The sequence below is a fragment of the Neolamprologus brichardi genome, chromosome 22 (genome assembly GCF_056152115.1).
Source record: "Neolamprologus brichardi isolate AB-2024 chromosome 22, ASM5615211v1, whole genome shotgun sequence".
In the NCBI taxonomy this organism is placed as follows: domain Eukaryota; kingdom Metazoa; phylum Chordata; class Actinopteri; order Cichliformes; family Cichlidae; genus Neolamprologus; species Neolamprologus brichardi.
Window position 1 is genome coordinate 31,605,356 of NC_142124.1, and position 27,941 is coordinate 31,633,296.

Genomic DNA, 27,941 nt, shown 5'->3' on the forward strand with positions numbered 1-27,941 from the left:
CAATGATCAGCTGATCGGCTTTTCTGTCGCGAGTCCGTCTCTCTTGTTTGTTTATCGCCCACTTTGCACCAGAAAGAGGAAACCAGCGGCTGAACAACAGCAGCACGTTTAACCTTGATAAGCTGTTGTTAGAATTTATTTAATATTACTTTCTACACCAGGATCTTTTTCTACAGCTGACAGCTGGTAACTGTGCAGGGGCGGATCTAGCAAAGTTTAGCCAGGGGGGCCGATAGGGCATGAACAGGGAAAAGGGGGCACAAAGACATACTTTTCTTTCTTATTCTCATTTAAAATGTCGAGCTTTTAATAAATAATTATCTGAATCTTACACCCAAAGTTTTGATCTGATGTAAAATGTATAGAAGTCCATTACTGTATATAGTAACTGTTAAGTCTAATATACCCTAGTAAGCTGTAGTACTTTTTCCATCTGTGTAGTCTGCAGTTCTGTTGAAGAAAGATGTTGAATCTATTTAATTATTCTTGAAAAATAATTGATTTCTGTGCATTTTCTTCACACTGCATCAAATTAAAGTTGATTACGTTGATTAAGCATCATGAGGTGGAGAGTGTGGGGTGGTTCCCTATTTTTTTTTTTTTTTGCTGGGAGTTTGCAACCCTATTAGTTAGGTTGCTTACTCTTTAAAATACCAGAATAGGGAGGATGGAGCAGGTTTAAGTTTATTAGATTGATCAGTTTTGCTGAACTATGAAATATTTTGGGTGCAGTGTATGTTTTGCATACAGGTTTAACAGAATAGCTTTAGGGTTTGTTTTTTTTTAACTTGAGTATGAACTTATACAAAAAGCAGCAAGATATTAAAAAAGTGATATCGTGCCATCTCTAGTATAGATAACCCCCCCTTCCCCCCCCTTTTTTTTTAACACCTTGGGCCAAGTGGACTTCAAGTGCACTCACTCAATTAAGTTTAGTCCTCTCCCTGTTCTCAGGCACAACACCTGCCCACTTCACAGAATTACCTCCTGAGTTCATGCAGGCAATTGTGCACCAGTTTTCTCACCAACCCACTGCCATGGCTGCTGCACCCTCAGCAGCCCACCCAGTGCACGTGATTTCTGGCTCTGACTCAACACCCAGTGCACAGACAGCTGCTTCACCGCTGCTCCCCAACACCCCTGTACAGGGTAGGGTAGTCATCACCAGGCCATCCCTGTCCACCCACATCACCCAGCCTGTGGGAAATACCATCAACCTGAGGGCTACAGGTGGCCAGCAGCCAGGACAGGTAACCGACCACAGAGTGTGAGGAGATACAGGTTGAACATCACAAACATAATGTACTTAAAAAGTGACACACAAATGATTTGATTATCGACTGTCAGCTAATTTTAGAACCTTCGATACATCTCACAACACACTGAATTATGTAGAATAACTGTTGTGCAGTAAACGTATATTCACTGGTGTGGCTCTGCACACTTCGCCTTTTTGTAAACAGGGCACGGCACTGGGTCCCTCCTCTCTCACCCAGATGATCAGTGGTCTGGTTGGACAGCTTCTGATGCTGGAGCAGCCAGGTCAGTGTCATTGTGTCACTTCCTGTTCCTGTTACAGTGGTGTTTTTGTGTAGCTCATCTGTGTAGCCAGTTAACAGTTAAAAAGCTTATGGATAATGTCTTATTTTAAAAGTGTAATCATCACATGCTTTATCCAAAGCACACTCTTACTCAGGATTCATTCACTGTGACTTTAGAGATTCACTAGGTTACCTCAGCTGACTGACTAGCAGCATGGCGTCTTCACCTGTCCTTCCTGCACTTTCCTGCACAGTGTGTCAGATGGTTTATTAATCCTGAGCATCCTTTATTAAAAACAATACTTGTAATAAATGTTTACACCTCTGGAGGTCAGGATAACTGAATCGGAGACCTGGCTTCACACCCTTGGAGAAACCAGTAAAAAAAAAAAAAGTAGGACATATAAACGGTGTCTCTACTACAAATGGTGTGAAGACTAGTTAGGAGAGCAATAAAAACAATATTAATATCGACTTTTATCAGTATTGGCCTCAAAAATGTAATATTATTTTTTCATGTTTTTTTAACTCTCTAGGTGATCCTTCAGCGAACTCTCAGTCCTCCCTGTCTGCCTCTCCCATGTTTGTTTCCAGCACTGCTTCTCCCCCCTTTCCCTCAGCTAATACATCTGGACAGACATCCACCCGCACCACAAGTACTACCTCAGTCGGTCAGCCAGCAGAGACCAGCCCAGAGGGAAACATGGCTCAGCTCTTGGGATCTCTACTGGGAGCAGCAGGCTTGGGTGGTCCTGGCTCTGGATTGGCTCCATCCATCACTGTGACATTACCAGGGGTTCCTGGCTTCTTCCAGAGCGTGTCAGACGTGGCACCAGTGAGTTCAGATAAAATGACAGAAAACCTGAATTAAAAATTTCTGAACCTTAATATAAAGACTGTTTGTACCAGTCAATGAGCAACAGGTGTTGTTTCTGCACAGCCACCTGCCCCTGGCCCCAGGGCCTCACTTCCTCATCAGTCCATTGGTCCTGCTCCCTCTCAGACCGGCAGCAGCCCAGCCGGAGACTCTCTGAGCCCAGATTTATTCTCTGGCATTATGCAGGGAGTGCTGTCCACCATGATGAGCTCTTTTGGGGCACAGCAGGGCAGCGGAGAAAGCATTGCCCAGTTCATCCAGAGGCTGTCCCAGACCAATAACCTGTTTGTTCCTGGCTCTGGGGATGCCGTGGGTGAGTCCTTGAATGAAGATATTGTGCCTAACAAGTTCTTGCAGTTCACACTAATCACCATGGTTGTTATCTGATGGTAGGGTTCTTTGGGGACCTGCTCTCCCTGGTGTGTCAGAGCTTCTCTATGGTGGATATGGTGCTGCTGCTTCATGGGAACGCCCAGCCTCTGACACGCATCCGGCCTCAGCTCACAGACTTCTTCACTCAACACTATCTCCAGGACCAAGAACCTACTGATGCCAACATAGCTGTGAGTACTATGTAGAGTTAATGTAATGGCATCAGTGCCGTCTTTACTGGGACAGTGCTGCTGTTCCTCTCCTATACGGGAAAAACTTAAATCATGATCTCATGTGCATTTCACACAGCTTGTATTTTAATCAGTGTAACTGAAAGAATCTTTAGTTGCAACCCTAATCGTCACTCATGAAAGATCCACTGTGCTCAATCTATGTAAAATATACAGGGTTGGCCATTTATATGGATACACTATAATAACATGGGAATGGTTGGTGATGTTAAAGTCCTGTTTGTGGCACATTAGTATATGTGAGGGGGCAAACTCCTCAAGATGGGTGGTGACCATGGTGGCCATTTAGAAGTCGGCCATCTTGGATACAACTTTTGTTTTTTCAATAGGAAGAGGGCCATGTGACACATCAAACTTATTGGTAATGTCACAAGAAAAACAATGGTGTGCTTGGTTTCAACGTAACTTTATTCTTTCATGAGTTATTTACAAGTTTCTGACCACTTATAAAATGTGTTCAATGTGCTGCCCATTGTGTTGGATTGTCAATGCAACCCTCTTCTCCCACTCTTCACACACTGATAGCAACACCGCAGGAGAAATGCCAGCACAGGCATCCAGTATCCGTAGTTTCAGGTGCTGCACATCTCGTATCTTCACACCATAGACAATTGCCTTCAGATGACCCCAAAGATAAAAGTCTAAGGGGGTCAGATCGGGAGACCTTGGGGGCCATTCAACTGGCCCATGACGAGCAATCCACTTTCCAGGAAACTGTTCATCTAGGAATGCTCGGACCTGGAACCCATAATGTGGTGGTGCACCATCTTGCTGGAAAAACTGGAAAAACAATTTTTGTTTTGCCCATTCTGCAAATTCTGTGCGCCGATCTGGGTCATCCTCGTTGAGATGCTGCAGTAGCTGGAGTTTGTAAGGGTGCCGTTTGTGAGTAGCTAATATCCGCCGAAGGGATGGTCGACTAATGCCACTCTCCAGTGACATGCGGCGAGTGCTACGCTGTGGGCTCTTGCTGAATGAAGCCAGGACAGCCACTGATGTTTCTTCATTAGTGACAGTTTTCTTGCGTCCACATTTTGGCAAATCCAACACTGAACCAGTTTCACGAAACTTAGCAAGCAGTTTGCTAACTGTAGCATGGGAGATGGGTGGTCTCGTAGGGTATCTTGCATTGAAATCTGCTGCAATGACCCAGTTACTGCGTTCACCAGATATCAACACAATTTCGATCCGCTCCTCACGTGTTAACCTTTTCAACATGTCAATGGCTGTGAACAAAGAGAAACTTGTAAATAAATCATGATAGAATAAAGTTACGTTGAAACCAAGCACACCATTGTTTTTCTTGTGACATTACCAATAAGTTTGATGTGTCACATGGCCCTCTTCCTATTGAAAAAACAAAAGTTGTATCCAAGATGGCCGACTTCTAAATGGCCACCATGGTCACCACCCATCTTGAGGAGTTTGGCCCCTCACATATACTAATGTGCCACAAACAGGACTTTAATATCACCAACCATTCCCATGTTATTACGGTGTATCCATATAAATGGCCCACCCTGTATTATAAAAAATAGCAGTGGCTAGTAATAAGCAAGACAAGAAAGTAGTTTTCAAAATGTTTTAATACAAATTCACATTAACAAAGGTAATACCATAAAATTAAAATCGAATGAAAAAATGTGACATTATTCTCCCTCCAGGCAGCAGCTGAGGACCTCATCAATGGACTTGAGGATTACATAGCTGAGAGCTTTGTAAGGACGATGTCTTCCACACACAAACATAGTAACACAGACTCTTAATTTCCTGTGACATGTGCACATAAGTGAGCGCTGTGTATTGCATCTAGGCCACAGTGACAGTGCGTGAGGGAGTGGACATAATTCAGACCAACCTGTCTTTCTTCAGACAGCAGTTCACGCAAATGGCCACACATATCCTTCGCTGCCACGGTAAGTTCACTTTGATTGCAAGAAGGAAACGGGATTTCAGGCATGCTATATGTGGCATTGAGTGCGTTAATGGCTTAAAGCTGGGGGTCAGTTTGTTGTGGATTATGGAATAACTTTAGTTTTATTTCAATCTTTGATGTTTGATCTACTTGTTCAAATATATCACCTCCACAGAGGGGCATCGGTTCACGACAGTATTTTCTTATCTTAGTATTTTGTGTAGCCAGAATCCTGCACTGATGGTTTTATATTTGGGTTTTTTGTTTTTTCCATGTCACAGATCACATGTTTGGCCCCCGCCTGCTGTTGCTGTGCACTCATAGCCTGTTTGAGTGTCTGGCTCTAAACCTGTATTGCCTGGGAGGAGAACACAGATCTCTGACTGCTGTTATCAACCAACACATTGTTTGTATACATCTTCAGTAACGCAGCATCACGTGCTTTGCTCGTGGCACAGATTGGCAGCTGCCTGTTACTGTGTATCTCTGTGTTTGTGCAGAGGAGGATGTCTGCAGACGTCAATCCCAGTCTGGTCAACTGGCTGACCAACATGATGTCTATGAGGCTGCACATCATTCTGGAGCATAACCCAGTTACTGAGGACCAAATCCAACACTACATTATCCATTTACAGGTGGATTTTTTGTCCTTAATCAAGCTGCTACTAAAACCACATCTATGTAGATATGATTTGCCAATGCAAGTAATACAGACACAGTCAGGTCCCAAACAGTGTTGGTCAAGTTACTTGAAAAAAGTAATCAGTAACTAATTACTGATTACTTCCCCCAAAAAGTAATCCCGTTACTTTACTGATTACTTATTTTCGAAAGTAATTAATTACTTAGTTAGTTAGTTACTTTTTAAAAACACGATTTACAACCTGAATAGGTGATAAAGTGATAGATCTTTCAGCCCAATTCTACTATTTCTGCATAATCATCATACAAAATGTAATCAAATGGAAAAGTCTCTTTTTAAAACTTGTTTTATTAGTTTTAATCTTTTAACTTTATGCATCAAGCAAAAATTTAATTATATGCAACATTCTCTGACTGGAAGAAATTAGTTTAACATTTAAACCTATTTTCTGCACATTCCAGCACATAAAATAAAATATTTTTTTGTGTTTACACTCAGTCTTTCAAATAGATGCAAGTAAAACACAGCAGAAAATAAATAAAGTCAAAGACTAGCGGTCCTGTTGCTCTATTTTCACCTGTAAAGCAGGAGTGGGGTAGGAGGAGGTTTACCCTGGTGCAGGTGTGCCGCAGCGGTCAGTGGAAGAATCCGTTAGTTTCTCTGTGAGTTTCCCATTACGTCGTAGCTACTCGGTGCTTGTTTGGAAGTTTAGGGTTTTTTTCGCTGTAAAAAGAAGTTTTCTTCCCACACACAACGGACACTAATGTTTTTGTCACTTTTTATGGAATCAAACTCAAAGTAAGGTCAGTACTTCCACGCTTTAAACGCTGCACGCTCATACTCTCTCTGCACTCGATATATGATCCATTGTTGATCTGCACACAGCTGTTGTCACGAACGTGGCACTCGCTTACGTCACTGTCATGAGACATTCTCGCAAAAAATCACGGTTTTAGTAACGCAGTAACGCAGCGTTCCTACGGGAAAGTAACGGTAATCTAATTACCGTTTTTGCAAAAGTAATCCCTTACTTTACTCGTTACTTGAAAAAAGTAATCGGATTACAGCCCATCTCTGGTCCCAACATAGCTGAAAAAGTAAGGGTCATGATCAAACATAAATTTGAATGTATTCCAATTTGACTGTGTCTACAATACGACTCTGTTCCAACAGCAGACTTAACAACTACGTTTAAATCTGTCATTTGAGTAATTAGAATCAGATTTAGTTACAATGTTATTTCAGGAGGAGTTGAACCAGAGGACAGAGACTGAGGTGGAACAGCCAACAGAGCGTACAAGTGTGGAGGTGAGTTTTTACTTATTTTTGTTCTTTTCTAACTTCAGCTTTTCTATTTCATTTAGCTGGACATTATATGAGTTCAGTCATAAAATATAACAAAGATTCAGGTGGAGTACGTGACATTTTGTACTTGTGAAACTGTCAAAATTAGAGTCTGTATAACTGTATTTTAGTCTGAATTAGTGAATATTTTTTATTAGTGTTTAAATCAACCATTATGCTTTCTCTCTGTTAGGGCTAGGCGCTCTAGCCATGTGCAGTGCAGTTTGTATCTTACAAATGTGCTTCAGTCCAATGGAACGACATGAAAGGCTCGTGTGCTCACTACGGCTGCAACTACAGATTATTTTGGTGGTCGACTAATCTGCCAATTTTTATTCGATTAGCCAATTAGTCAGCATTTAACTCTTACTGCTGCTTCCTGTGGGCAAACCTCCTGTTCTAGGCTTCAATACCTCACCTGCTCAAATCTGCTCACCTGTGAACATCACCCTGTTGTCTCGTCACGCAACAAATTATAATAATGACCCTGGAAACATAATAATAAAAACCAAATTAAAAAATATAAAAAAATAAATGAATTAAATATAAGTGATACAAAATAAAGGGATAGTAGTATGTAAACAAAAACATAATGTGCAAACGAAACTAAAATGGCTTCTGTCCACAAGTTCAAATAAAGCTTCAAATTAAGTCAAAAATATTCCCTTTTTTTCAGTCCAGAATAACAAGTTTCCAACATTTACAGATGATTCGGTTCATGAGTTCATGATTGCAGTGGGATGTGCTCTGGAGTGAGCCTTGCTCCCAGCTGCTGATAGCCTCGCTAAAGATGCTCTCTGTCATGAAAGCATCTGTCTGTCCTCAGCCATTCAGAGGTGATGAGGACAAACTCATCTATACACCTGTGTTTTCACGGGCAAAGACTGTTACTAATCATGAATGTGGTTATTTTGGTTTTTCAGGTGGTGTAGCGTTCAATGCCAACTAACTAAATGGTAAATGGACTGGTTCTTATATAGCGCTTTTCTACTCAAAGCGCTTTACACAACTAACTCATTCACCCAATCACACCAGCAATTGTTCTAAACTGTTAAGTAGGGATGGGTATCGTTTAGGTTTTATCCAATACCGGTGCCAAACCGGTACTTTTGAAACGGTGCCGGTGCTTAAAGAATGGAGAACACAAAATTGGTCCAAAAACCTCTCATGTTCAGCTGTTCTTTTGTAAAAAGATAACAATGTTAGCCTTTTCTGCAGCTATAGGGCATATATGGTATCACTCTTGGCTGGAAGCAGTGCTTAAACAATGGAAAAAAACACCAACTTTGTCCAAAAACCTCTCATGTTTAACTGTTTTCCACTTTTTCTTTGGTCATTTTAGCCTTTTTGGCCAGGGTGAAGGGAGTATCTGCCATCAAACAATAAGACAGCTGCATGTAGCTATGATGATGTTTGCTAGTTCACCTTACATGCATTAATGTAATAACGTGGTTAGCCTACTCAACGTAAATTACACACGAACAACATTAAGCTACTCACGCAGAGAAGAACGGCTGCTGCTGCATCATCATCCTCATCATTTCTGCTACACTGGCAGGGCTAGGGGCCAGGACTCTCCTCTTCGGGTTTTTGGGGGATGTTGCTAACTCCGGGTCCGATAACAGGCACCACACCCGCAGTAGATGTGCTCGGTGTGAGGACTCGCAGCAAGCTATCAAATACGGTGCATTTCTCGGCTTTTAAAAAACGCTATGCGTCGCCAGGTGTTTCATCAGATTTGAGGTGTTACCTCCTTTGACAGTATCACAGTATCAGCTTAAAGCACTTGTTGCAGCTGCTGAGTTTGCATATTTTGCTGTGAAGTACAGCCAGACTTTTGACCGCTTAGCCTTGGGCATTTTTAATCTGTAGCTCTGCTCTAAAAGAACGTACGTACCTGGACCCGCCTACTATCCTCGGAAACGTAAAATGATTGGCTAGAATCTAAAGTCATCACAGCTCAGGAAAAAAAAGCACCGAAATGTGCGCTGCTTTTCGGTCTGGTTACTACCGTTCATGTCAGAATGGCACCGGATACCGGTACCCATCCCTACTGTTAAGTGTTTACTCTCTAACATTTATACACATTCACACTTCGATGGATGCATCGGAGAGCAACATGGGGTTAGTAACTAACCGTTTAACTGATTATATATTAGTCCAACCCACAGATTAAGTACCTAAAGTTGGGTGAAAGAGTTTTACTATTCAAAATAAATGCTAATATGAATGTGAGGAAAAAAATAGGAGACAGTGTAGCTACTCCTTTTTGATTGGCATTTTCACTCATTAGCTAACAAAACTGAAATGGTGTTTGCCTAGCAAGCGTCATCCTAAGAAGTTTCCCACAGGTAAGCTAACAGAAACAGTACAAACATGAACATAATCACGGCGTCAGCGCGATGCACTAACTGAACTTTCTAAAGCGCGTTTTCAATGCTCACGCGCTGCAGTAGTGCTGTCGTGGATGGAAGCTGTCCACAGTCTGCATTTAACTTTATTTTCTCGTTAATGCTTTCAAATCTCAGTTTCCATGTTGCCGTTCGCGCCGAGTTCTTCTTCGTTAGTATTGAGCACAGTCTTGGCAGACGATATAGGCGATACTGCCCCCTAGCTTCCTGGAGTGTATTGCAGTTACCAAATCACATTTACGAGTATCAGTATATGACGCGTCGAAAATAAAACTCCGCGTTCACACATTTTTGTAGTTGACGTCATCGATCATGTCGACGAATCGTTGCAGTCCTAGTGCTCACTTCACCTCTCGGTCAGATGGAGGAGAGTTCGTCTCCAGCTGCAGCCACTACAGCAGAGGAGGCCATGGTTTCCACCGGAGAGGGAGAAGCACCTCCACCTGGTTTATCTGTGGATGGTTCATCTCAGTGCTCCTCTGGGCCCCGAGCAGGACACGACGAAGTGGCTCCTGAAGTGGAGCCGTGGGCAGCAGCTGTTCCACCTGTAAGGACGAGGTTTTGTTCTGTTTTTGTTTTTTTAGACTTTATGCTATTCCTGCACAGGTCATTAACAAACCTCAGAAATGGAACCACAGTCTTATCTAATAACACTTATAAGACTTATCTTTGTCCTTAATGGGCAGGATTAACTCTGTAAAGATGATGCTATTCCAAAATTTCTATATGTATTTCAATGCCTTCCCATCATGATTCCCGAATCCTTTTTTAAATCTCTGGATTCTTTAATCACTTCATTCATTTCAAATGGTAAACATTCAAAATTGAGGAAAGCTCTTCTTCAAAGACACAGGCTGGTGGGAGGCTTAGCCCTTCCTAGTTTCCAATACTACTGTTGGGCTGCAAATATCAGGTGTGTGCTGTCTTGGCGACACTACCATCTTGAACCGTCATGGGTCACCATGGAGTCTTATTTGAACAGGAAGATTTCTTAACCTGCGACTTTAGGCTCATCACTTCCTCTTGCTTTGTCTTCACCTAGTAATAATAGAGGAGTCAGTCAGTCTCTAAGAATTTGGTTTCTGTTTAGGAAGAGTCTTGGTCTCCGAGCTTTCTCACTTCAAAGCCCAATTGCACCCTAATTGCAGCAAACCACCTATTTGTTCCTTCAATGACAGATAATGCTTTTCACAGAAAGGGTCTAAACCAGGGGTCGGCAACCCTGGGCACGCGTGCCACAGCTGGCATACGAAGGGTTAACTGATGACACGACCACAGTTGGACTGGCCAACTTTTTTTTTTTGTAACGGCATAAACAATGAAATGTGGTGGATTGGCCAGATGCTGGCCGATGTGTAAAAATAACTGGCTGTGGCGGAGCGTCCACAGAGGCCAGCAGGTGGATGAGGGAGAGGGGAGGCAGGAGGAGCAGAGACCCGAGGCGGCCGCCGGTCCGAGTGTCAGGTGAACTGAGCTTCAAGTAAGAAGTTATGACCTGCAGTCTATCTGGGTCAGATATAAACCAAGTTTAGGTGGAGTTTATTTTCGTTGTGCTGACTTTTTACAGTCAGTTACAATAACTCGCACTGTGTACTAGCTAGCATGATGGAGTTTCTATACAGCTGGGTGCTATGATGTTACTGATAGTGACCTTTATTTCATTCATAAGGTTAGTTAGTAGAGTTTCCAACCGTCCCCTAAAAAACGGAATCATCTTGTATTCAGAGAAAATATTACGTGTTTCGTATTGAGCTGAAAAGGAATGCAGTTTGTCACGGACACAAAGCTGGATTTATTCTGTCGTTACGCTGCACAGCTGCCTCTTCTTCTCTCATTCTCCCCCCTCCCTCTCCTGTTTCTACTTCAATCATGAAAACTGATCAATGATCAGCTGATCGGCTTTTCTCTCTTGTTTGTTTATCGCCCACTTCGCACCAGAAAGAGGAAAGAGGTGGGCAGTTCTTTAGTCAAAATGCCCGGGCTGATTTTTTGTCCCAGTCCAGCCCTGGGCAGGACACGCAGTGAATTAATTTGAGAAGGTGCATCAAAAAATAAATGGTTGGGCTAGCGCTGCACATTGCAGATTAGCTCGCATAGACACATTAGTTGTGCCGTTTCTTAATGACGGTATCTTAGCTAACAAACCTAACAATCAGATTCAACTTGTAATTGGGTTAAAATAACTTAGCCTACTGGTGAGAGGGACGTTGTTAGCTGGTGTTTTTTTTTTTTTCTCAAGCGATGTTGAAATTTTCACATTCCGACACTTCAAAAGCTTCAGCAGCTGTTGGCTCAGCACAGCATCAGCACTGCAGAAATACACGGATACATCCATAAACTCGAGACAGAATTCACAATGCGTTTTCAGGACTTTCAGGTTTTGGACCAATGTTTTCTTTTCTGATCAAACCAGAAAGCTTTAATGAGCAGCTAGATTTGTCTCGCATTAACTGGCTGAGTTAATGCCAGTTAATGCGACATCGAAGCAGCTGATTGAACTGAAAAGCTCGACTCTGTGGGGTCAAAGTTTGCTGAACTACGAACGCAGCTGGAATCCACAGCTGTGTGTTCATGGAGCTGCATTTTCACCTGCTGGACAAGTTTAACTGTCTTCAGAACATTGCAGAGGCCTTATTGACAGTATTTGGCTCTACATGTCTGTGTGAGCAGGTTTTCTCTCACATGAGTCCTCAGGTAGCCTCTGAATGCTGGACACTCGGAGACCAGAGATCACATTAACATGTGTGTCTCTGTATTAACAAACATGCCATATTGGCCCAGTTTATTTTTCTTATCATTGTTGTGAGGAGACCATAGATAGCATTTATATTTTCTGTTGTACAGTTCATTTGTTGTTATGGATAAAAAGTCTTTTTTTGTTTCAAAATAGCTGAGAACTATTCGCTGACAGCTGCCAACATCTGTAAACAAATATAATCCTATGAAGTGGTTCTATATAGTGTGTAACTGTTCATATAGAGCGTTATTAAATTTACTGCTAATATGGCACACTGACTTCTGAGGAAATCTGAATCTCGTCATCAGAAAGGTTGCCGACCCCTGCTCTAAACTCTTTTGCGAACTTATATGTAAATGGACAATTTGCATGTTTTTCTCAACTATCCACCAACTTTGCCACTGCTCAGGTTTTACAGGTCTGACACTGACAGCACAATTCTCCCAAAACCTCCAGACAATCCTGTAGACAATTCTTTAATGGTCAAACCAGCCTCTAGGAGCACAATATCAGTTCTGTACAATTTAATTTCAAATTTCCAATGTTCTTCAGTAGCTGCTGTCCAATCTAAATGGAACAAATCTTAACTTTCATATCACACATAAACACATGGCCAAGTTCACAATATATCAGTGTGTGCTCGACACACACTGGTCCTGGGCTAAGTTGGTATATTGACCTGTAGAAGGTGTAGGGGTGCTCCTGGTCCATTACTTCCTGTCCTTCACTGGAACTCTGTTTTCCAAACTACGTGTGAAGTTCTGCGGCAATAAATTAAACGAGATCCGCTCTGTGCTGTTTCTGGTGCGGCCCAGAACAAATAGAAAGACTCTTCTCCCCCCTCGCACGGCAGTTGGTAAAAGATATAATGTCCTGTATGGATTTAGAAAAAAATAGACAGTTTGTGGATAAAAAAAATAAATTTTATAAATTGTGGTCCCGTTTTCTGGACTTCTTTGAAAGGCTCATGACTATTGTCTCTGAGTAGCCCACAGATTAAGACCCCCCCCCCCAAAAAAAAACCAACCTTATTTTCTGGGTATCTTGTGTAGTTGGGCAGCTGCCAGTAATGCCAGTGCTGTTTAATGTTTAATATTCTGAACTATCCTCTGTTGTGCACTGAAACTTTGTCTAATAGAAAGAATCAGAGCAGGAAAAGCGATCCATCCTCAGTCCGTTTAAACATGGATGGTACTGGGATGGTAAGCTATTTTAATGAAACCACACTGTTTAAAAAATGAGTGACAGTCACTATAGTTACAGAATCTATTTGCCTTAGCATTTGTTTTCTCCAGCGTGGTCTTCATAAAGGCATCTGTGGCAGCTTGTTATTCTGAGGAAATGTAAATAAGCAGTTGTGTGTTCTGACATCAGGGAAAGGTTGTGAAGGGCAAAGCCCTACAAACCTGTGATTTTCCTTTACACAGATTTTTAGCTACATACATGAGTGACCATCACTTACAGTTGTGCAATAATACGTTGGTCAGGAATGGGTCCCCATCATCAGACATGACATGCTGTCCCAGAGGAAGATCAAAGCCCAGCCCCCGCTGTCGGATGCCTACCTGCATGGGATGCCTGCTAAGAGAAGGAAGGTGAGAACTGCTGCTCCAAACTCACTGAACAGAAAAGTCTGATTGTGTCACAGATCCCTTCCTCACTGTTGTCAACCTTAGCTCTAACAAAAAGACTGCACTCTCTCACCTGCATATGAAGGTAGAACTGCAGGTTTTTGAAAAAGGCCGTTGGGCAGAGAAGGATGACGTTAGTGTTTCTACCCTTAGACGAGCCAGTGTGAAGGACCGCACCTGTCCCTGTCGGACGCAGTTAGTCGAGCTGCTCGTGCTGTGGGAGTCCTGCCTGTCTCGTCCCCAAACAGCCTGCAGGTAGAGCTGGAGAGCCCAGAGATACAGGACGCTTACGCCAAACAGGTAATCGGCTGCTGCAGAGCTGATCTGGGATGATGTAGTGTGACGTGAGATCCCTTCATTACTTAATTACTCCTGTTTATTGTTATTCATCCAAAATTGAGTATTGATTGTTGACATATCCTGTTTCGCAGTGTAGCATACACTACACTAAAGTCAGCCCTGTACAAACAAGCAAGTATTAAACAAAGGTTAAGGCACAAATCCGATATTTTCACTTTCGTATGTGGTACTGAATCCGATACATATCTGATGTTTTAGAAAGCAACTGCTGTGTGAACGGTCAGGTTGCATTAAATCCGTCTTTTACGTCACCGATTATCAGCGCCCGAGAAGGCATCGCGATCGCTTCCTGGCCATCCCGTGTAGATGTCAGTGAAACTGTTGGGAAGACAACGTTGGAGAAACGTGAACATTTTATTTGTACTGTATAATCTGCAGATTCTGACAGAAATCTGCAACTATCCTTTGAAGCAGCGCTCCTCTAAAACAGCAATAAGGATTATTATTAGGTTATTTACATTATTATGTAAATAACAAAATAACTTAAAGCAAAAATTGGGAAACGTAAAGTCCGAAGTCTTTATATTAAGGCCATCAGTCAAACAGTACTGTTGCTCTGGGTCTAAACAGAGCGCGTTGTGTGTGACGTCTTCTTTTGCGCATGCGGCCGCTTTGAGCGTTCACACTAGAGCGCGTTTGCTGTCGCATTTTATTTGTAGTGTGATCAAAAAATTCGGAATTGAGCATTAAGACCTGCAGTGTGAACGTAGCCTTAGAGATCATACAAAGTTTGACTTTTCAAGGACATTCCCAAACAAAATGTCTGATTTGGAGGTAACAATAAAAATGTAACTGAGGAAAAAGGATGTTGATTTGAAGTTGAGAGAAGGAAGCACTCTGATCGACGCAATTCTTTTTCCAGTGTAGAAAAATGATCTTGGCTTGAAAAGATGGTCGGTTGTTATTGTGAAGTGAACAGAAATGTTTCTCAGAGAGTATTTTGCATTTAATTTAGGGTCTTCAGAGAGTTTCTAAAAATGAAGTTGTCACCGGCAGATGTATGAGGAAACAACGTCATCATCAGGATGTATTGGCTTTATTAACAGCCAAATAAAAAACAGAAAGGCTCCCACTTTTAGTGGTTTTCTGTAAATGACCTTTAGAAGAGTGAGGAGGTCCATTACCCCATTCAAAGGAAAGAGTGAGAGAACCCAACTTTATAAACAACAACACTGGTAGATAAATAGGTAAGTTCAAAAAGAGATACGAACTCCGTGGCAGTACCACCAGCCCTGCAATACAGATCTCGTACTTCACTGTTCTGAGTTAGTTTTGTGTGTGAGCTGTTTCTGTCTGTATCCTCCTGCCAGGTAAAGTGTGACATCACACAACGAGTGAGAGACGATCCAGACTTCACCGGCCAGAGATTCCCCAACACACATCGAGCTTTCTCTACAGAAGACTCCTAGTCCCAGTCAAACAGCTTGTGCCACAGAGGAGCAGGATGGTGATGAAACCTGCAGCGTGAGACCCTGATACATGTAATGTGGCATAAGCAAGGAAGAAAGCTGCTGACTTTACTTCCTCCTCTCTTCTGTGTCATGGAGACACGCCGCTGTAGTTTGGTTAGAATGGGAAAGTCTGCAGACTCTTGCTAAAACACCTCCAACACCTCTGAGAAGGACCTGACATCAGTGCAGAAGCAAACAGATCTACAGGATCAAAGGGATCGAGCTTAATGTCAGAACTAATTCTCTATGGTATGCAGTTTCTAATCAGCGTGGGCAGTCATACCAAAGTTTGAGATATTATTAGTATATTACTGTATATTAGTTAGTGGTGGTGTCACTGCTAGGAAAGAGAGTCAGAATGTTCAGAGAATAAAGTTTCATTAATCTGTGAAACAGATGCACAATGAGAGTGAACGTGTGATCTGACAGTGTCCGAATTTATAAGTCAGCGTGCTTAATATTAGGAGGAAAAGTGTTATAGTGTTAAGAACAAAAATATTTTATGAGATAAAGTGTATTTATTGTTATAGTGAACAGTGATGGTGAAAAAAACAGGTGAGCACAAATCTATGCTAAAAATGATCTTAAACTATTCTGCTGTCAAACAGCAGAGACCTGATACACTAATACTGAGGAGTTCTGTTAGAAATACATAGTAGCATAGAGCTTCGTCAGTTGCACTTTACCATATAAAGTCGTGATTGTTGTTTATATTATTTTCACATCTTATTGATTTCAGTGAATCACAGACTTGCACATTTTAAATTTTAGAGCATTACGTGTAATTGACTGTTGTTGAGTGATACAGGATACAGCCCATCGGTGATATTTGTCAAACTGTGAACTGTTACTACCTGCTTGATAACATCATGATCATAAATCCACTTTTAAATCAGTCTTTATTGATTTTTAGTATTTATTCATCTGGATTATTGGCTTGAAATGTCTTTCTGCTTGTGGTCTCTGACAGTGGACTCATCTCTGTGTTTGTCCTGCTAGACCAGAGTGTGTGTTCGATGCTGTTGACCATAATATTTCATCACAGCGATTAGAGCACGCTGTAGAGGCTGCAGTGGTTTGAATAATATCTAATAGACTCAATGTGTTCATGGAAATGGGAGGTCCTGTTCACACACAGAGGTTAATTGTTCCATACTGTCCCCAGGCAGTATCATTAGAGGACGTAGCATCCATCTATCCACCCAGCTTTGTCCATCAATGCAGTCAGGTAACACACACCAACTAGTTAAAATTGTAGGAATGTTTTAAAGGGGTCATCTGATCGTTTAGTTTTCTCTGTATTGTAGGATTTTAATTTGCAAAATTACTTTACTGTTGTTGTTGTGATTTGAAGCTGTGAAAAATACAACTGAATTGGACTTAGTATGGCACTCACAGCACAATCCAGGTGGCAAACAATAATAGAAATTGTGTTAAATTTAGAATCAGACATTGGTTCTTGATCATTTTTCCACCCTCGGTTATATTATCATTCATCCATAGTGCTGACTAGGTGGTGTAGCTAATCTGAGCTCCACCAGTAACAGCATCTCTAGTTCCTTTTTGGAATTTTTTAAATTCACCATTAATTGAGTTGTAACATCCTGTTTAACAGTAAGAAGCCCAAATCTGATGCTCACTCTGTAGTGAGCTCAAGGTCTTCTCCCTCATCTGCTTTCTAGCTCCAATTCCTAACATGTGAAATAACAGTATGTGTGTGTGTCATTTTATTCCTCCTAGAGTTGCTCCATAGAGGCAAGCAGACACAATCCACTGTTAATGACCAAAAACCTTTCTAGACAAATGCTGCCATATTCATTTATAGCGAAATCAAACTTGTGCTGATCCAAAAAGGCAGCTCTCGTAACTGTTTAAGATTGTTGTGCCACTCATTCAAATATGCCAACAAGCCGGTTACCACACTGAACAGGCAGCTCGTTGGATTAATGATCCAAAAAGCAGATTTCAATACATACGTATAAAAATCTCAAAGGTTACATTTACACAAAGGTGCACCATATGAAAGATGTGGTACAGCAGCCGCCAGCAGTATTTCAGACTCCAGAGTGACAAAATATGTTCTTATTCCTGCTGCTCTGCTCTGTTGACCACTTCAATATTCAGAGGAAAAAGGAAAAAGCTGATTGACTTTGTTGGTAGTATAAATATCTGAACAATTGCCTGATCTAGCATTAGAAAAGGAGAAGCAGAAGAAAGACTTTATGTTGTTTTAATTCAGGGACAAGAATATTTTTGAACAGCAAGCATAACTTTGAGTTTTCATGTGTTTCCTATGTGAAGACCACTTTAGCTTTTCAGGGTCACATGGGTATAGAGACACTGGTTTTCCACTAATGCTTGTTCTGGGTCAGTTTCTGCTCTGTCGCAGTGATGACAGAAGCAGGGGTAACAAATTGAGAGCAGGTCGGTGTTCCTGCACTCCCAGTGCCACCAGAACCCCTGTCAAGAGGGAAGTTACTCTGGGCAGGACGGGGGGCTGAGCTGGCATCACCTGCAGGAAAAAGAACAACAAATATAACATATCCACATATATCACAGCAGGTCTCACTATCATCATGTTAATCTGACCTTTCACTGCTTTCTATCCAACATGCTGATGAACGTCTGACCGCCTGTCTATGTTCTCAATCTATGCAAATACTGACAGTGATGAGAGGCCTGGCTGAAGACGCTGGTGTGTTTTAAAGCACACTAAGGTTAAAGCGGGTTAAAAGAAGTACTTGTTGCCTGGTCAGAAAGTTTATCAGCAGTGAAGCTGGGAAAACTGCACCCAAAAAGAAATCTTTTTCGATCTCTCAGACAATCGTTGGGAGTAGGGCTGCCACAAACGATTATTTTGATAGTCGACTAGTCACCGATTATTTTTGCAATTAGTCGACTAATCAGATCATCATCCATTGGACGTAAAACGCACAGCTTATTGCACCAGCAGCATCTGCTCTTATATAACTATCATTAGCTTACAGCTTTAAGTGTGTAAGGTATGTGCTAACTAAAAATAAAGACAAGATGATAGTTTATTACATTTTAATGAAATTTGCAGATTGTTTCGGTGAAGTTTAATAAACTCCTTGCTATCTAAAATATAACAGGACACCGGAGTAAATTCTTGAACATCTCACACTTCTGATAATCAGCTGTCTGCTTGACTATTCAGCTGTGTAAAATCTATAACTTTAATCTCAGCCAAACCGATTTACTCAGGAAAAAATAAAATACTAAAAAAAGCCAAACAATAACATTTTAAGTTATCTAAGTGACTTATATATCATGTTTAACCTGAGTAGCGAAAGATGGCGGTGGGTTTGAAAACGATTTGCCGGGAGTCCGGTGCTCTCACGGTTCTAGTTAGCCTAGCCCCCGGCTAGCTAACGAGCTAGTGGGTAACAGACGTCTCCGAAAACGTCGGAGCGCTTTTGAAAATATGTGGTGTCTTGATAAACTGAGCAGATATTTGAGGTTTACACAGCTACATTCTCGCCTGAAAATATGTTAAACGTTTATTTTGTGACCCAGAAAGAATAATAAGAGTAATATTAAAACTAACTAGCTGCCGCCATTGTTGGAAACTGAGCTGAGCTGCGCTATGAATTCTGGGACACTTCTTCTTCGGGGTTTAACGGCAGCTGGCATCCTTGTACATGCAGTGCTGCCATCTTCTGTTTCAGTCCGTTATTACACTCTTAAATCCTACTACTTATTCCTGCGTCTTTTGTGATCTTACAAAGCTTCAAACGACGCGTCGACTATTAAATCAGTATTCGTGACTAGTCGACTAATGGTGGCAGCCCTAGTTGGGAGTAGTTATTCTATAGCACTGAAGGCTTTTTGCTGTGGGTGCTCTGTGGCAAAAAGCTGTTAGCTTCCTTACCTTCTCAACTTTGTGACAGTGAATAAATCCATCGTGTCCAATGTAGAATGTAGAGAACGCATCATAGGACCTATGTGTAAGAGATGACATTTGGATTAAGGTTGGACAAAATGTGCACCCATTTTTATGTGAAAGTGTGAACGGAAGAATCAGTTATCCATGATTCCCAGTCTTTATGTTTTTAATGTTAAAAACATGATAGTGTTTATAGTGGACATTGCAACCTGTCTGAAAATCTGTTTCCTCGTTCCAAAAACACTCAATTCAAAAACAAGGAAACGTTAATTATATACATAACACCAAAAGGCGAGTATATCAGAACAGTAATCTATTTTATGGAAAGATTACTTCATTACATTTTTGGGAGCTTTAAAATAACACACTGAGACAGAAATCGCCATATCCACTTAACCTTGTAACTCCCGTGCACCCAGGTCTGGATGTGCTGTTACCTGTACAGGTGCGATTTGTCTTTGCGATAGAAGCGCAGCAGCAGAGAGTGGAAAGGAAGCCCTCTGATCCTCCAGCGAGCCTTAATGGTCCCGTCCTCCATGTGTTTGGTAAGCTTCAGTACATCCAGCCGAGCTTCAGCGTAGTAGCACAGACACAGCAGGCGCCACAGCGAGAGCGTGAGCCGGTACATCACACGGCCTCTACACCAACACACACAATCAGACACACTTATCAAGAGTTTGGTCAAAGGATAAGAGTTTCTTATAACGCATCGCCATCACGCTAGACAAGCACATTCACCTGGTCTTGATGTTTATGAGGCCGTTGATGAATTCCACATCGTTTGAGTACATGGAGTAGTCATGGTTTGTCATAAAGAATCTTGGAAGCTGCAAAACAAACAGATGAAGATCAGTTTCAAAGTTTAGGTGCTGATGTTAAAGACAAACACTTCAACAAGATATTCTGTTAGTTTAAAAACAGAGTTTTGGTTTTACAATAAACAGGCTCCAGTTTGTTTTTTGTTATTCATTTGCCCCTTTGTGCTGTGGAAACAATGTGGATACAGTAAAACTATTATAAAATGTCTTAATTCTTCAAACATTAAAAAACAAAACAAAAAAAACACACAAATGTGTGTTCAAATGATCTTGGTGGTGTTAAGTTGCAAAGCCGATTATTCACCATGTGATCCGAAATTGTAAATTTCAGGTAAACATTGTCCGATCTGATCATGGACAAATGAAGATACTTGATTTGTTTTCATCATCAAAACATTTGGATACAAATGTAAAATATCAACATTGTAATGTATTTTATGGTAACAGGCTGTCCCAAAAACCTGTCCTTGGAGCAAATTTACTTTTCAATGATTGTGTATAGTCATCATAATTTTTATGGTGGTTTTGTGCAAAAATGAATAAAATATTTGACCTGAAGCTGAGTAAATCCTGTCATGTGGATCATGTATCATCATCACTGCTACATCTGCAGTGGTTTAAAATAGAATTTCTTGGTTTGTCTCTGTTGAGGTGCAGCAGGATAACAGTGATTAAAAGTAAGACTTTATTATGAACAAACATTAGTTACATTTCTAAATACTGCATGAGATGCATTCATAAGGAAGATGAAACATTATTTTGTGATGATTTGATGATATTTCTGATCTGTGAACAAAAGTACAAACGAGTATTTTAGTTGTCATTAATTAATTTTACACTATTGTTACACTGCCTTGAGATACAGCTCGCTGTCACTGCTTGTTATTGGACCACACAAGCACACGATTTTGTTCCTAGTTAATAAAGCCTGCCCCACCGTCACATCTAGACCTATGGTGGAGTGTGTTCAATGCACACACAGGTAAACTGCTGAGCGCCATTACTGTCTTGAGACGAGGCTACTAGCCCCTCAGGAAATATGGCACAAATGATGCTGTAAAGAATCTGTTCATCTGGACGTCGTAGCTTTTTCAGTTACTTGGATGAGTTCGAAACATTTCTCCCACTGAATACAGTTGAACAGAATCTACTGTTTGGGATGCTGTAAAGTGTTTAGTTCCCTGCACCAGCTGTCACAACCTGCCACTAGATGGGCCCACGACACAAGTTTCGGGGACTCACAGGACGCCTTAAACACAGGAGACTGACACTTTTCTCTCTCTAAAGATAGAGATGGCCAACACTAGTTACTGAAAACAATAACAGGGCTTCAGTTTACTGTCACTCCCCCTACCTTCCTGGAAAAATGCATCTCTGTAGAGATGTAGGCTCCATTTGCATTCTTCAGGAGAAAATTCACTTGCTGTCAGAAAAAAACAACATATGTAGAGCTCTGTGAACAGAGTGAAGCAGCTATCACTGCAGATATTTTTTGGTACCAGTTTGGGGGGCCGGGGAGCTACTGGTTTACATCGATTAGCCAGAAGGATGCATATTTTTCATCTGTATCCCACTCCCAGGAGATAAGAGAGGTTTGTTTTTCAGGGCATCTGTGCAGAGTGTTACCCTCCCTCCTGTCTGAAGGCTGCACTGAGCATGCTGCAGCAGCAGGACGTTCATCTTGCTACATATTTAGATGCACAGTCACGCAGGAAGATAAGACACAATCATATCTGTTGGCATGAAGCATTAACTAACCTGGGCTTCATATCAACCACTGAAAATAGAGCTTTGTGTCGAGTGCAACATTCAACTTTAACGCTATTGAAAATGCTTGGAGCGTCCTCCACTGTAAATGTAACCGGAGGTGGTTGACGAATGGTGTAACAATAAGGGACACGTTAACTTAACGAGTACTTTAACTGTGGAAAAGGCTAATCTGCTTTTAAGGGTCTGGGGACAAAACAGTACCCCTTGGTGAGCCATTTTATGAAAGGCTCCCCCCGTCTCCAGGGAGACCGGACACCCCCTAGAGATTTAACAGTGGTGTTGGATGTAGGAGGGAGCAGCATCCTGGGCTTATCAGTCAGCAGGAAGCTGGTCCCCTCACTTTGTGCAGTTTGACAGGCAGAATGAGATCAATGCTTCTGAGGATTACACCGGGAAGTGAATCACATAGTGACCATTTCACTCACGCTGCTGGGGTTATGCAAGTAACCTAAAGTTACTGACAATAATTAATTAATCATTCGTAAGCCATACGCTTTATCACAGAGAGAATGCAAAATAAACACATACAAAACAGATTTGGATTCAATATTTAAATTGCAGAAAAGAGCTATTAGAATAATAAATAAAGTTGGATATAGGGAACCAACCAGTTTTTTGTAGGATCATCTATGTTAAATTTCATGGACATTATATATTCTAAAACTTTAGAAATGATATATCGTGTGATGAATAAGAATGTTCCAATTTGTATTTTAAGTAAGTTTCAACTAAGAGATGGAAAATATGATTTGAGGGTCTTATAAGTTTGAAATGCCTAAAGTGAACCAATGTTAAGTATAGATGTGTGTCAGTGTTGGGAGTGAAATTATGGGATGGACTTAATGATGAACTGAAGATGTGTTTTTCTTTTAAAAATTAGTATCATACAAGGTTATAGAAATTTGGTTTGTTAAAAAAATTGTGTTGATTTAATTTCTTGATTTCTTATCAAACTGTTATACAACTTATTTATCAATGCTGTTTATTTTCTTGGTTAAGGATTTGATTATTTCTATGGGGGTAAGGGAGAGGATAAGGATAAGCCACAAGGCTTCAGCCTATTCCTTTTTCGGTTACTGTTTGAGTACTTTTATGTAAAATTATATTCTGTTGTTGTTGTTGACTGAAATAAAAAAAAATTTCAAAAATTTCAAATTTCAAAATCTGTATTTCAGTGTAAAAGTTGGATTAACTTATATACCTCAAGCCTCAAGTGTACAGTCTAAGTTATATATGACGGTGTATTAAACAGTCAGTACAGACTGTAGTACTAAATGCTTTGAAAGGTCAATAAGAGTATTTAAATGTGTCTCTTTATATTTCAGGAAGAGACTGATTTCCAGGCGAGCATTGAGTCAGCTACAGCTGTCAACATAACCAGTGACAGCTCTCATACTTTAGTGGTTCTTACCTCTATCCTCAGCCTTTCATACATCAGGGCCAGTTTTTCCTCTCCTTCCCTGTCACTCTCACGATGCTCCCCCTCTGCTCGGCCTGCATGGCTGCACAGCGATACAGAGGGCAGCTCCACCGCATTCTGGTCAAGTCCGCTGTCCTGGCTGTACTTTAGCACACTGTTAGTGTGTGTGCCAGGACAATGAAAGCAGTAAAAGGTGGAGCCAGACATGAACGGTGCAGGACATCCCTCCGTTTCAAACAGGCTTCTGAAGCAGCCGTGTTCTCTCGTTACAGCATCAGTGTCGCTACGTTTGAAGGTCACTACGTTAATGTCATCCTCTCTGCTACCATCCACTGTGGTCAGTGGAAACAAGAACTCTGGAGACGTGAGGGGCCTTCCCATTTTGTTGTGACCAAACAGAGGGATCTCCAGAAGGGTGTGGAGGCCATGTGACTCGCCCTGTCGCACCAGCACACAAACACTGAGAGAGTCCTCCCAATCCTCCTCGCCGTAGCGCATTTGAGGCTGGCTCGCATGATGTATGGGGTTAGACAGCACCGGCTGCCTAAAGTTCTGATATCTCAGGCTGTTGGGTGGGGCCAGCGCCCATGCTGCACTGCTCAGGGGGCGGGTCTGACAATCCACCACCTAAAGAAGCAGCAAGGACTTGGTGTTATTATTGTAAGCATGTAGAACGTGATATTTCATCTATTAGATTGTAAACAGTTTAATCTCAGTACATCCTTGGTTTTTCCATTTTTATTTACACACATTTATTCTAAACAAGCTCCAAAAACTTTAAAAAGCTGTCATATATTGGGTTTATGTATAATACCTGTTCAGAGTAGGACTCATGGTGTAAATTAGATCTGTAACTGATTGATTGAAATGTGTCACATGAGCACAGAGCCAATCGAATACTTATTTCTCTCCGTGACATGTAAATCAGTTTATAGCCTTTATTAACTGTTATTAATGGATTTTTCCTGGATTTGTGGCCCATGTTTTGTCTCTAAAGAGTAGAGACTGTTCACTTCTTTGTAAGTGAGAAAATGAGAAAGCTCAGTGTCAAGCAACTGATGAGCAGCACCTGTTTTATAATAGGTTTTACAGCCTTGTGCAGTGACTGATCGTGACGTTTTACGGTCTGGTTGCCATTTTTTTCGCACTTTACCCTGAGAGTTCACTGTGACTCATCTGTCATAATACAACCTTTGGTAGTAATAAAATGTAAACGAATGCAATTCATCCTGGGGAGGATGTGATTGTTTACGTTGCTACGCTGCTAAACATTGACATAAAAAGTTGTGTGAAGACTTAATAACCTAAGTGTTGGAGCTAGCCTAGCTGCTTCCCACTAATTCAAGTATAACTCTTGAAGGGTGTCCAAGAAGTGAGATTTCTTTGTGACAGAAGTACGTGAAGCCTGAAATCAGTCTTCCATGTCCAACATTGAGTTTGCTTTTTACCTGAAACACAAACCTGTTCTAGAACAGAGAATAGCTGCATCTCTGACGAAAAATATACTCGTATTACAACTCACGTTGTTTCTATAGGTTAGTTAAAAACCTATTAAAAAACTCTATGCAGCAAAAATGATCTGCAGGTCTGCATCATATTATGATTTAGTGCTATACATAAACAAATTGAATTTAACAGTGAAAATTGACAGCAACCATAAAGCTACAGGTCCAACTGTGAACTTACCCATATGGAAAAGAAATAGTAAAAACTTATATGATTTACTCATGAAAGTGGCCACTTTCTCATTACTTTCATATATTTTTTTAGTAAGTATTCAAAACATACAAGATTCATTTATATAATTTTTCAAGGGATCTTATGTGTTTTCACTCTTGTATGCTTTTCATACAAGTTTCATACAAGACAGATACAAACAAGATTTATATATATATATATATTTTTTCCATATGGGCAGGTTTTGTCAACCAGTTAATGCAAAGAAATCTCTTTAACAAACAGACAGACGGGATTGGCATTCATTGATAGCATTATTTTCAGGATACTGATACTAAATTCCATCTTCTTAACTACTTATTCAGTTTAGGGTCATGGGGTCACGCCCCTTTCCACTTTCATCTATGTCTGTCTAAATTAACACACAGTTCAGAGGACTGCACTACGAAACAGGACTTGGGCTCATCGAGGCAGCTTCAGGGTTAAGATGAAGATGTTTTACTTCTTACCGAGGTCCATCGGTTTATGCTGCAGACTTTACCTGCTCCAGAAACAGTTATGCTGGAGACTTGAGATCAGCAGGTGTGAAATCACTGCCTACTGAACAATCAATTTCCTGTAAAATACCATTACCATTACCAGAAGATTTCTCTTGGACCTTAAGTAATTTTAAAAATTTACAGGGAACTTATTTGTATTTGTGGACCTTAAATGAAATCTTCACACATGCTTTTCTAGGTATGTTCAATTGTTTTGTAGTACAGGCCTAAGAAAAACAAACTATTAACTGGACTACTGGAGTATTTGTCAACTGATGCATAACAAGAAATCCAGTGAATTACCTGTCTGACACTCCAGCTCCATTTTTGGATGGGCTGCCTTCTCCCTTGGCCGCGGATACAACCCACCCAGAAGGCCACGCCTCCTCTGCTCACAGACATTCACCACAGGGTCAGGGCAACCCCGGTCACCCGATGACCATCACCCACAGCACAGACAACAGCACAAAGACTTTACGACTGGAAGATTCCCAACTACTCCAGAGGCCCTCTACCTCATCTACTTGAGACCAAAGAGAGAACAGATCGAGTCAGCTGTTCACAGCTACATGACATTATTATAACACAGATATTAACCTGCTGACAAAATTATTAGTTGATTATCAAGCAAAAAATGCAAAGGCAGTTTTCTATGTTTTCACTGTAATTTGTACCCAAAATGTGAAACATTATCAGTGTCTGATAACCAAATCAACTGACTACACTGATATGATATATTTGCTAAAAAGTTAATATTGGCTAACATTTTGCTCAGTCTGGTGCAATAAGAGCTTAACAAACACAAAAGCTGCTCTGCACCTTCTTTTCTAAAACGGCTAACGGCTGAATGTTATTCTGTCCACCTAACAGATGCAAGTCTTATAGCTCTGTTTTTGGCACCACCAGCTCCTGAATGCTTGGCTAGGTCCTGCAGCTTCTCTGACAGTTAGCACTGCACCACACACTAGTTGTTCAAAAGAGCTGCATCAGTACAGCAGGGAGTGCCGAGGACACTGGCAGAGGATTCGTCTCAGCTTTTGCTGCAGCACCTCATTTGGCTTTTGCAAATCAAATACATACAGGTTTTCTTCTATCAGGCAATCACTGTGACTAAAGCTGTAACGTTTTACCGGTCACATGATTCATCTTAAAAATATTGCATGTGTTAGGAAGATTTTGTGTGATAATAAATCTTGTGGTATTTGTGCAGCAAGATAACACAAACTCTACAGTTCAGGCATTCAACTGAGGTTCTCTCAGACTGCCGGGAGCACGGGACCTGCAGCACACCTCACGTTTATAATCAGAAACTCCATGGTGACAGCTGGCATCCAGTGAAACACGTGAACACTTCAACACAGGCCTCTTGCTTACAACTTCAAATGCACTACAGCCAAAATGAACAGAGCAGTCTCAACAGTTCCTGTCAGTTGCATATCTTCCAGCTGACAGCGCCTTTTGAGTGGACACTTCTTAGGTCATAACTCGTAACAGGAAAGTATTGGGTTATAGCATTTAACAATAAAGTTTAAAAACAGCATTACTACAACTCCTTCCTACAACATTGCTAAAAATTTCAGGACTATTTTGTTTTAGACTGTGACACAATCCAATTGCTGCAGTACAAATTGTTGTTTTAAATAACTTAGAAAAATAAATGTTTAAATTTTTTATATTCTCCGGAGGTTAAATGGGGCACAGCTGCGTTTTAAGTTGTCAGACATCCCTGTATGGTCACATCTGGATTTTCTCCGAAACTATCGCAACATAAACCATAACATGTATCCCTGCAACGCTGATATTAACTTGGAGACTTCAGCTACTGCTGGTTACATGCAGTGACAGTCAAATAATGGCAGTTAGCTTTCAATGCTAACTAGTCAACAGCTAGCAATGAGCTAGCCACCGGTTTGAAAAGATCCTCATGTTATCTTTTCCAGACGAAGTCCCTGCTCCGTCCAAATGTTGTAAGTCTCCGGTTAGATTGTGTACAACAGTCGCCGCAGAATCAGTTAACAAACTAGTAACTTACACAAATGTCATTCCAACCCTCTGAGTGTCCTTGCCCGGCCAAACACACCTCACGCAGCCAGTCGTGATGCTGCTTTCAGGTCTGTTGGAAAAACGGCGACTGGCTCAAAGCGCCACAAACGATCAAACAATGCGGCATAAAAAATGTCAAGTGTAGCGTCTACACTTTCAGTCGCGTTAACTAAAGAAAATTCCTGTTGTTTGTGGTTTGTTTTTCTCTCTGAAAAAAAGTGTTTAAAACACAAT

At 41.1% G+C, this 27,941-nt stretch overlaps 2 protein-coding genes across 7 annotated transcripts in view; one reads left to right on the forward strand and one right to left on the reverse strand.

Annotated features, from left to right (window-relative positions):
• bag6l (BCL2 associated athanogene 6, like) overlaps positions 1-16,428 on the forward strand; it is a 28,649-nt gene extending 12,221 nt beyond the window's left edge. The window contains exons 11-25 of one of the 5 annotated variants that reach the window (XR_015717064.1): positions 955-1,250; positions 1,464-1,542; positions 2,078-2,376; positions 2,482-2,731; positions 2,812-2,981; positions 4,706-4,759; positions 4,855-4,957; positions 5,238-5,362; positions 5,457-5,591; positions 6,845-6,907; positions 9,716-9,901; positions 13,579-13,686; positions 13,876-14,022; positions 15,038-15,269; positions 15,393-16,428. Coding sequence is in view for 4 of the 5 variants with exons in the window: in XM_087834526.1 (XP_087690652.1) it covers positions 955-1,250; positions 1,464-1,542; positions 2,078-2,376; positions 2,482-2,731; positions 2,812-2,981; positions 4,706-4,759; positions 4,855-4,957; positions 5,238-5,362; positions 5,457-5,591; positions 6,845-6,907; positions 9,716-9,901; positions 13,579-13,686; positions 13,876-14,022; positions 15,393-15,491 (2,114 nt within the window). In the remaining variant the exon portion in view is untranslated. Of the gene's footprint in view, positions 1-954; positions 1,251-1,463; positions 1,543-2,077; positions 2,377-2,481; positions 2,732-2,811; positions 2,982-4,705; positions 4,760-4,854; positions 4,958-5,237; positions 5,363-5,456; positions 5,592-6,844; positions 6,908-9,651; positions 9,902-13,578; positions 13,687-13,875; positions 14,023-15,037; positions 15,270-15,392 lie in introns of those variants that run through there. The other 4 variants (XM_087834526.1, XM_087834527.1, XM_087834528.1 and 1 more) reach the window with 4 other exon arrangements.
• A 1,319-nt stretch (positions 16,429-17,747) lies between these two features.
• On the reverse strand, positions 17,748-27,890 carry c22h6orf136 (chromosome 22 C6orf136 homolog). Of its 2 annotated transcripts, none has more exons than XM_087835240.1 (7): positions 27,697-27,890; positions 25,968-26,184; positions 23,440-24,075; positions 20,179-20,267; positions 19,878-20,078; positions 19,426-19,495; positions 17,748-18,045 (listed from the first exon to the last, which is right to left on the reverse strand). In XM_087835240.1, the coding sequence occupies exons 2-7, from the start codon at positions 26,064-26,066 to the stop codon at positions 17,902-17,904; spliced, it is 1,239 nt and encodes a 412-aa protein (XP_087691366.1). In that variant the 5' UTR covers positions 26,067-26,184; positions 27,697-27,890; the 3' UTR covers positions 17,748-17,901. The 2 variants fall into 2 exon arrangements, with proteins under 2 accessions (XP_087691366.1, XP_087691367.1); XM_087835241.1 differs by having other exon boundaries at positions 25,968-26,187.
• Positions 27,891-27,941: the final 51 nt, after the last annotated feature.

Excerpts from the sequence above, each read along its gene's own strand:
- c22h6orf136 (XM_087835240.1), bottom strand. The coding sequence starts at position 26,066 with ATGTCTGTGAGCAGAGGAGGCGTGGCCTTCTGGGTGGGTTGTATCCGC. Across the intron at positions 19,496-19,877 it reads GACAAATCGCACCTGTACAG|GTCCTATGATGCGTTCTCTA; the intron begins GTAACAGCACAT and ends TCTTACACATAG. Across the intron at positions 18,046-19,425 it reads ACTGTCACAAAGTTGAGAAG|GTGATGCCAGCTCAGCCCCC; the intron begins GTAAGGAAGCTA and ends TTTTTCCTGCAG.